This window comes from Falco naumanni, chromosome 1, assembly GCF_017639655.2.
Source record: "Falco naumanni isolate bFalNau1 chromosome 1, bFalNau1.pat, whole genome shotgun sequence".
Classification (NCBI taxonomy): Eukaryota; Metazoa; Chordata; class Aves; order Falconiformes; family Falconidae; genus Falco; species Falco naumanni.
The window spans coordinates 60,401,339-60,411,402 of NC_054054.1; the positions used below are offsets into that span (position 1 = coordinate 60,401,339).

A 10,064-nucleotide genomic window follows, 5' to 3' on the forward strand; every position below is an offset into this window, starting at 1 on the left:
TGTCTGTGGATGTCCTGTTTTGCAAGCACATTTTGCCAAGAAAACCCCAAACAAACACACACACAAAACCCCACAAAAAGAAAAACAACAATAAACTCCAAAAACCAAGCACCACCACCACCCCAAACTTCTAACAAAGTCTTCAGTACATGAATATTAAAGTCATATAGTGGTCAAAATATGAATCCACCGTATTAATCCACTAGTAGCAACTCAGAAGTAACAATTCATTTGCTCAATACATCTCACCAGGCAATGACCTCAGATAACCTTATGCATTGCAAAGCATTAGCAGATATAATTTTACGCATATATTTAATGCTGGTTTTGTTGACTGTTTTTTATTATTATTTCCAATAAACTAATGGAGAATAGAAATGTGCTATGACCCTAGGAATTATAAATGGATTACTAACTACATCAAAATATGTCTTATGAAGGTCAAAATCAAAGAGTGACTGCAATGATCCTAGAAGCACCACCATTTTTTTAAACTGTGGTGTCTTCTATCTTTCCTTCTGATATACAAAAAGACATTACTCCACTGCCAGTTAGTAAGCACTCCCACCACCTTTATCCAACCAAAGCTTTGGGAAGAGCTCGAAAGTTAACATTGTTTCCACTGAATTAAGGCGTTTATTTTCAGATGTACATCTGAAATGCAGACTCAGTAACACTTTGTTGCTAGTAAAGATTCCACATGGAGGCTGTCTCAAATGCATGCAGCTTTTATACTCACTTACCCTCTCTTACCAATCTCAAACCAACTAGTCTAAGTTCTAGGGGAAACACCATCCAAATGGTCAGTAAACTGGAAAAAATACTAAGAACTAAAAAAGCCACCCTAGGATGTAACTAACACTGTTTCCTCCTAAGACAGATACCATACAGAAGAGACACAGAAACAACTGATTGCTATAAGTGGTGACAAGAGACCAAGAGATGCTTGGGATAGTTACCAAAATGCTTTTAGTTGGGCAAACAAAACAAAACAAAAAATCTGTTTAATCCAAAATTACAAGGTTACTTCAAGAATCAGGGTGCATAAAGTTAAAGCGATACTTACCACTGTGAAATTCATAACCTTCAAAATCCATATTGTCATTGCCATGTTAACAATCATGGTAACCAACAACAGAAGCACAAAGAAGTATAAGCACCTCTTTCGCCATCCATAAATTCCTACTGGGTAAAACTGAGGATGTTCAGTCCTTGGAAGGCTGTTCTGTTGTGTTGCTAATATATACTGCTCTCGTGTCATCTGGAAAAGAAAGATGCAAGTCTAAGTAAGCAAACGAGAGGTCTGTTTTTCATAGATTTTATTACATGAAGATTATCTGAGAATGTATAGCAAATCAGTTTCCATAAGCACAGAAGGAATGCATTCATTCAGCGTAAATTACATCAGTGTTATTTTTACTAGGAACTTAGTAAGAATTTGGTGAGTTTCATTAATTTAAAAGTAAACTTCTGGTTTGAAATTTCAAATTGGATTTGTATTTCATACTTATCAGCAAGAAACTGTAAAAGTCCTTAATGTAACCCATGTAAGTAGTTCACATTATTTCTGAAGACTGTTTTATTTCCCTTTATGAGGTCATTCAGGATTATTTTTTTTTTTTTAAGAAAAGTTATGTTACTTTTTTGTATTGGTTTTGGCTGAGATAAAGGTAATTTTCTTCATAATAGCTTGTAGCCAAAACCAGTACACTCTTTCACACAATTAAAGAAAAATCTTTTCCTTCTATAAATGCACATCATAAATGAAATTATCAATTTTGTATTATACTTAGTAAATTAAATTAATAATTTAAGTCATTATACATACACTCATATTTTACATAACAGCATGCCATTGTGTACAACATAATTTACACCAAAAGAAACAGGAAAACCCTTCTAAGCTTTAAATTTGCCCTTTAGGAGATATGGATACCATCATCATCTGCTGTTTTCCTGAACCTCTTTTAAGTTCTAGCATATAAGCAAGCAGTAACTGCAAACTGCTTAAAGAAGTTATTGTTAATTCTTTAAAACAAAAATATTTATGGCATTTAATTAGAAACCATTAAACAGTTTTTTTACATCCTTAATTTCCTTTTACAGTTATTTATATTCATATTCATATTCAACTGTCACATTGCCTTTAGACTGGATGGTATTAAGTTTGTTTTAACTTGATTTTTAAGTCATGGAGAAATCCCACTCTGTTTATGTAAAAGTTCTTCCTGAAACATGCCCATTGCAAAGATTGGTTTAATAAGCTTTATGCTTAGGAGGGAAAAAACAAAAACACAAACCAACAAAACACTTAAAACACAAATAAAAGCCCAACTAACTTATAAAACAGATAGAATGACCAGTTTAATGCTTAAAAACTGCCTTTATTTTCATTAAAGTAAAAAATGCAAAGAAATGAGTCATTCAATTCAATTAGAAATAAAAAGACAGATTAAATCCATTTGACATATCAAACATATTGATATAAGATTTTTATAATGTAAAGCTGAAAAATGTTTATATTGCTAAATATTTATCCAAATCAAAACTCTTGAGGTTTTACTATGCACTAGTTAGATACTAATGGCATAAATGAACTCACTGTGAATAACTACAGCCACAAGTCACAGAATAAACAACCATTTCACAACAAAAATACATATATGACTGAATAAGTCAAGACAAAAATAAGTAATTTATAGACCAATTATTAAAGTGTTAAATTTGCTAGCTTTAAATAAGCTAGTAAACAGACATTTTGTCATTTTTATTCTTTTCAATCATAATTGTTTCACTTTGCCTGTAATTTCAATCAAATGTCATGTTTAGCTGTTTATTTACATAGTAAACTTTTACAAACAGAACTTCCCTGAATGACATTTCTCAGTCCTCCCCGAGCATAGTGTCACCAGGCTTCAAGACCTTAGATCATCCCCTTATCATATCCTAGCACTATCCATCCTAGTTTTGTCTGCATTCCTTATGAATTCAGAAACTGAATACATTAAAGGGTTAATAATTTTCCTCCTTTATAATGAGTTTCTACAGGTTTATTTAGCCAGCCATTGTAAGAAAAATGCAATGCATGACTATATTTTGAAATTTAATTAGCATTTTTTTATACCATTTCCATTGTCTTGTGACCTTAGATTATATGTTACTTACAAAACAATTGTTAGCTTTAGAAACATTTGAAAAGTCAACTTCCAGACTGTCAGAATGCCAGGGCTACCACTGCTCCTAAAACTATGACTGTGGCCCCATGAAGTATGCTCCTTGCAACACAATCATTAAACACAATGAAATTTTATTCCATCACCACATCCAGGTACCAGTCAGTTCCCTCAAACGTATACTGTTCAACTGAGTGAGGTCTGGTGATGAAAGCTGTCCCCCTGCAGTCCATGGAGGTCCATGATGGAGCAGATATCCACCTGCAGCCCGTGGAGGCCCCCACACCAGAGCAGGTGCATGTGCCAGAGTCTGTGACTTCATGGCGAGCGTGTGCTGGATCAGACTCCTGGCAGGACCTGTGACCCCATGGAGAGGAGCCTACACCAGAGGAGCAGGTTTTCTAGCAGGACCTGTGACCCTGTGGGGGACCCGCGCTGGATCAGGCTATTCCTGAAGGACTGTACCCTGTTAAAGGGACCCACGCTGGAGCAGTTCATGATGAACTTCAGCCTGTGGGAAGGACTCACATTAGAGAAGTTTGTGAAGGATTGTCTCCTGTGGGAGGGACCCCAGGCTGGAGCAGAAGAAGAGCACGAAGAGGAAGGAGCAGCAGAGACAACGTGTGATGGACTGACTGCAACCCCCATCCTCCGTCCCTCTGCACTGCTTGGGGGGAGGAGGGAGATAAGCTAGTCAACATAATTAATTTAACATCAATTCTTCCCAACGACCCACAAGGATCAAGGCCTCAGTTTTCTAAGAACTGCACATATGTACATTATAAACAGGCACAAAGAATTTACCATTTGCTGTGAAGATAAAAATATTCTTGTGATTTTGGCTTTAGTTTTTAGGGTTATTAATCTGGCTAGTTACAGTTATTGGCAGCACTCTCACTATTGATTTGTATATTCATGTAAAAAAAAAAATCAGCTGATTTTTAAACTATTGAAAACTAAAACAAATCCTAGTTGATCTCACAATTAATACCCGGAGATTTTAAAAGTATCAAGACAAAACCCACATAAATGTTTGATAAATATCTCCATTTAATATTGTGTTTTTATCAGCAGTAACTGAAAACCTACTAGACCATATTTACATCAGGTAAGTATTTTTAACTGAGGAGTAATGCGGCGAATGAAGAGACGGGACGCAGCTTGATGCAAGCAAATGTCAATTTATCGTACAGAAGCACCAGTTTATATACACTTTCAGAAGGTGCGCGTTTTAAACTAATTGGTTCTTGAAGCTAAGCCTTGCATAGTAGGCAATCCCTGATTGGTGGTTAACTACCAGCAATTAACAGCAAGGTGTTACCTTTCCTTGGCGCCATCAGTCTCCCACTCCCCTGTGCTCGGTAAACACGTCTCATCATGTTAATTGTTGTGTCTATTCACACTCCTTGTCCTCCCAGGGTTCGTGACCTACAAGCTCGAGCACATTCCCCTCAGCTAACTGATTGCCATGCATGGTCCTAGTTTGCAGACCGCTCCTGCAGAGGAACTGCTGTGAGATCTGTGGTTTTGTAAATCATGAAAAGGCAAAGAAATTCCAGAATACTAGAAGGAAAAGTACGTTTTTAAAACATTTTTAAAAGTCACTTGCATGAACCTTGCCAAAGCACACAATATGACAGAACGTCTTTCAAAAAACTGGTCACACCTAAAAGAATCTGAGAAGTTTTTGCCAAGAATTCTGATTGATAAAGTGCACATATATTTTATATGTAAAAATATATACGCACAGGTATTTATGAATAAATATGTACGTATTCAGATCATAGAAATATATACAAATCTACACACAAACTTCTGATGACTAAGCTGCTGTTTCATTTTATTGAACTTTCAAAATATATTATAAAAAAATACATTTTAAACTAGGTGACTGACAGATCTTATTGATGAGGAATTATTATTAAATGGACATTTAAAAAATCTCACTGTTGTATAAGCTTAATGCTATTCCATTACTCAGGTCTTGCAAATATGAAATGACTGGTGACAACATTTCAAGATAAGACAAAAAATATGCTTTGAAAGTTTTCCTAGATTTCTGACACTAGGATGCTTGAGGGTCTCAAACAAAAAATAACTAAATTACACAACTGCTCCATTAAATATTTGAAAGGTTTCAATGTTAGCATCTTAACCTGGTAAACTCCATGGTGCACACATGCCTATATATACAAAGTCATAAGCAATCCAGAGCCACACATTAAAGAAGCTAAAAGTAACTCCTGTGCTCTGATAATTAATGAGATTTCTAGTTCAAATCCAAAGTTATATGGGATAAATTATTCATTAACTACAAAGAAATTAAATGAATTCTTACACTGCACTGAGTGTCATAAACAAGATAAAGGAAAATATCATAGCTCTGTAAACTGTTTAGTCATGTCACAACTGTACCTGAATATATTTTGAGATTTTAAATTTTCATTTTTGGCTATTCCTATACTTTTTGATCTTTTTCAGTACCACAAAAATATGATTGTGCATATTCAGTAAGCACAGGCCAATCTGAACAAGCACACAGCATGAAATCTAGAGCACAATCAAGCCAACAACGTTTAAACCCTTGATAGTTTAGGATATATATATGTCTTATAACGGAACAGATACCTTAGACTTATAACCAAAGAATGAAGCAGAGATATTTTACATTTTCAAAATCGATTTTAATCTTTGGGAAGATCTCTTACAAAGGCAAATTTTCAAAGCAGAAAAATGAAAGAGAAGACAATGAATGAATGAACTAAATCTAGAGGGTGAGATTGTTGGTATAATTCCTGGTTAGGGCAGCAATCTACTTAACTGTCAACAAAATCTGTTTAGAACATGATTATGCTTTGCAATATTCTTTCAGCGAAATATAAATTCATCTTTATGACTAATGGATCTTTTCTAAGTGTCACAAAAGAAAAATTAAATTCAAAATGAAGGCATGAAATAAAGGGATCATTGTTCTTAATTACAAATGATTAGTCAAACAGGAGAAACAATCCAGTATTTGCTGTTAACATCTGGGCAGACAATTTGACTTCCAGTTTACTGATTTTCTGAAAAGAAAATTATATGTTTGTGTATGTTTTGATAATAAAATATGATTTTTAGTTTTGGATCAGCTCTACATAAAATATAAACCTGTGTTGGCTCCATTAATTTTAAATTTTTAAAATGTCACCCAAGAATACAAGTAAATGTGTTAACAGTTTTTTGGGGTTTTTTTACTATTTTGAAAAAAAAAAAAAAAGTGCTAAAAGATACATTTAGATACAATAATTTTAAATGGTAATACTATCCAGATAAGCAATTTTAAAAGTCTTCTCGAAGTGTGGTTGACTACATAAAAACCAAGATGAATGCAGTAGCTTCTCCATGGCAGTCTTAGGGGCTCTTAGGAAGATCACCTCTGCATCCAGCTGCTAAAAAATGTGGAAGGATAAACTGAGGCCAATACCTTTTATGAAAGCACAAGATGCTTTAAGAAAGGAAGATGACACAGAAGAGTATGACTATACTTAACAAAAACAGCAGAAGTTACCAGAGGGCTTTTACACAGGTTGATATGGCTTCTACGGGTTTGAAAATCATGCAGTCTAATAAAACCTGGTATCTTGGTGGGGGTGGGGGAAAGTAGAAGGGAAGAAAGAAACTTAACTGATTTACCAGGGTAACTACAATTTTCTTCAGACCTAAAACAAGCATTCTTCTCTCACAATTAAGGCTGCAACTCCAATGTTTTTCCTATGCCAAATCTGTCTCAAGCAAGCAAAGCTTTATGACAAACAAGACCTGTGTCAACATCATTGTACATATGAGGAATGGAAACTGAGGGAGGGAGAGAAAGAAACTTCTCCACAGACAACGAGCAAACTAGTGAAAAACTGAAGAACTGAATCACTTCTCTCATTCCACCGCTTTCCATTTAGCATTGCTTTCAGTTTTGGTGTTTGGGTTTTTTTTTTTCTGTTGTAGATGCAATGTAAGTTTGGGGGCATTACAATGAGAGCTGGTCAAGAGTTAGTTTTTCTAGTTCATGTTCTCTCCCAATTTCTTTTTAGTTTTCTGAGAAGCTCAATTTGGAGGTCTCAAGAGTTCTACAATCCCTGCAGCAAGTGCTGTAACTCAGATTGCTTAGAGACACACAGCCCTCTCTAATCTTACGCAAATTTTCTGCTACCTTCTGTTAATACATTTTATTTGACAGTCCTTGCTATTAACCAAGCTTTCATACTCCTACCTTTGAGAAAAATATTCAGTAACAGATTTTTTGAAAGGGTTTGATAAAGCCTGCTTGCATTCCCAAGAGTGTAGAACAAAAAAAACCAAACTCAGCATGTTTGAAACATCAATATAATGATTAAAAGTGGTTTGAAATTTTCAATGAAGAGTGCTCTTATTGTGAGCATATAAATTGAAATATTGAAATCTATCCATTTGAACAAATTCCCAATAAAACAGAGATGGGCGCCATCTGACATTACCCCATACCTTGGAAGGACAGAAAAAACTTAAGTTGTTTTGTGTTTTTTTTTTTTAAGAACTTTCAACATTTTTTAGAACATTCAACATTTAGAACTTTAACACAATTATTTTGTTATATTTATTTATGAAACAAAAATAAGAACATCACTTCTTTTTAAGACTATTCTTTTGATATCTCAGTGTTTTTATGATTTCTTCTTAAAAAGGAATTAGTGACATAGGTATATCAAGACTTAAGTAAGAAAATTACCTTAATGGTTGTAGAAATATAACTGTGGGAATTACTTGATAATTGTCATATTATAAATGGAAAAGATTTATTGAAAGCTACAAGAAGTTGTCAAGTCTGACAAGATATTATCACAACATTTCTCTATATTCAAAACCCCTAAAAATTAGCATCTATTTTGACAGATACAAATCTGAAACTGTTTACTACTCCCGTCATGAAACAGATAAACCAAAAACCAATATGATTTTATTACCTCGGGTACTGTAATTGTAGCCTGGCACATGACAGTGCTTCAAGACATTTTCATTACTGATTGATTCTTTGTGCATTGTTTTATTAATTCATAGGCAGAATGAAAAAGATAAAGGAATTTTAAAATGTAAAAAATGATATGACAGCATCTAGACCCATTAATGATTTAGGTTGGTAAAGAACATATTAGCAATCAAATGAGCTGTAGAGGTGAAAAGATAGAAGAAAAAAAACTATAGCTAGCAGGGAAAATTTTTCATATCAGCATTTAGAGAGAAAAAAAAAAATCAAAAAGCAATCTGCTCGTAACTAGCCATAGCTCAGGACATCATATAAATGATTTAACAAAACCAGCTGGCTCTCTCCACTCTCCCTGACAGTAACATGGCCTCTGGCCAGCACCTCATGCTGTGGACAGCTCTCTTTTGTGTGACACTGCAGCAAGTAATTCATTTTGCTTCCACTCTACATGGTATGTGGCATCAATTAAGCTTACAGATGAAATATTATTTTACTATTTTCTTTATTAACTTTAGCTGGAAATTTACGTAGTGAAAAATGTCTCACAGAGAGCAGGAAGTGCTATAAGAACCGTAACATTCCTTATACAGCAAATACACAAACGCATAGAGTAAAGGTTGGAGTGTAACATACTAAAATCAACAATTGGGATTAAATCAATAAGAAGTTCATTACAACAATAAATACAAAGATGGCAAGCAAATGGCTTGTAGCTTTTCAAAAGGTCTTATGAATAAAAGGATGGATTTTCTTGGAAAGCTTTTAGAATGCCAAACAGCTATGTACAAAGCTCTTGCTGTCACTTCCAGCATGTGTTGAAGCAGCTAAATTGTTTTTTCTCTTCTGCAAGGGTTTGGTACTCTGTAATTGATTTCCAAAAATAACAGAAAAAGATGGTATCATCTTGAGTTAGTGGGAATCATATTAACTACTGCGAATAAACTGACGAGGTAGTAGAACTACATTCTCAGAGGATTAAATATTGGAGGGAGAGAGCAGCTTCCTCTGCAAACATTTTTATCTGGGCTACACCTGACACCTGCAGTTTTCTCCTTATGTTATTAGCCATTCAAACCTTTCTAAAGGCAGCCAAAGCCATGTCAGCAGCTGACCCTGGTATGAGTGGTGATGGGGCACAAATTGTTGGTCAGCTATGATAAAAGCCATATCACTCTATTGTGTGTTACTGGCAACAGAAATCAGTGTACATCCTTGTTGCTCTGATAGATAATTTTACATATGTCAGATAAGTTTTTTTCTGTTCAGTATAATTAGCACCAATCACTACTAAACCTGTTACAGTAACTCAAAAGCATTTGGAGTGTGGTCCTTCTGAGACCCACACTAGGGTATGTCACAGAATCATAGAATGCTTGAGTTTGGAAATCATCTTTAGAGGTCATGTAGTTTAACCCCCTACTCAAGCAGGGCAACCTAAAGCAGGTTGCTCAGGACCATGTCCAAGTGGCTTTTGAGTATCTCCAGGGATGGTGATTCCACAACCTCTCTCGGCAAACTGTGCCAGCACTCAGTCTCCCTCACAGCAAAACAAGTGTTTCCTGTTGTTCAGACAAAACCTCCTGCATTTCAGTTTGTACTTATTGACTCCTGTCATCAGGCACCACAGAAAACAGTCTGGCTCTGTCCTCTTTGCACCTTTCCTTCAGGTATCTGTACACATAGAAAAGATCCCCACTGAACCTACTTTTTTCCAGATGAAACAGTCCCAGCTATCTCAGCCTTTCCTCATAGTAGAGATACTCCTGTCCCTTCATTGTTTTCATGGCCTTTCACTGGACTCTCTCCAGTGTGTGCATGTCTGTCTTGTACGGGGGAGCCCAGAACTGGACACAGAACTCCAGGTGTGGCCTCAGGGTTGCTGGATAGAATTG

The 10,064-nt window shown here is 35.3% G+C and overlaps 1 protein-coding gene across 2 annotated transcripts in view; it reads right to left on the reverse strand.

Annotated features, from left to right (window-relative positions):
• Positions 1-1,261, reverse strand: part of SGCZ (sarcoglycan zeta) — a 222,106-nt gene extending 220,845 nt beyond the window's left edge. For both annotated transcript variants that reach the window (XM_040582384.1, XM_040582383.1), the window contains exon 1: positions 1,067-1,261. In XM_040582384.1, the coding sequence (XP_040438318.1) occupies positions 1,067-1,261 (195 nt within the window). The remainder of the gene's footprint in view (positions 1-1,066) is intronic.
• Positions 1,262-10,064: the final 8,803 nt, after the last annotated feature.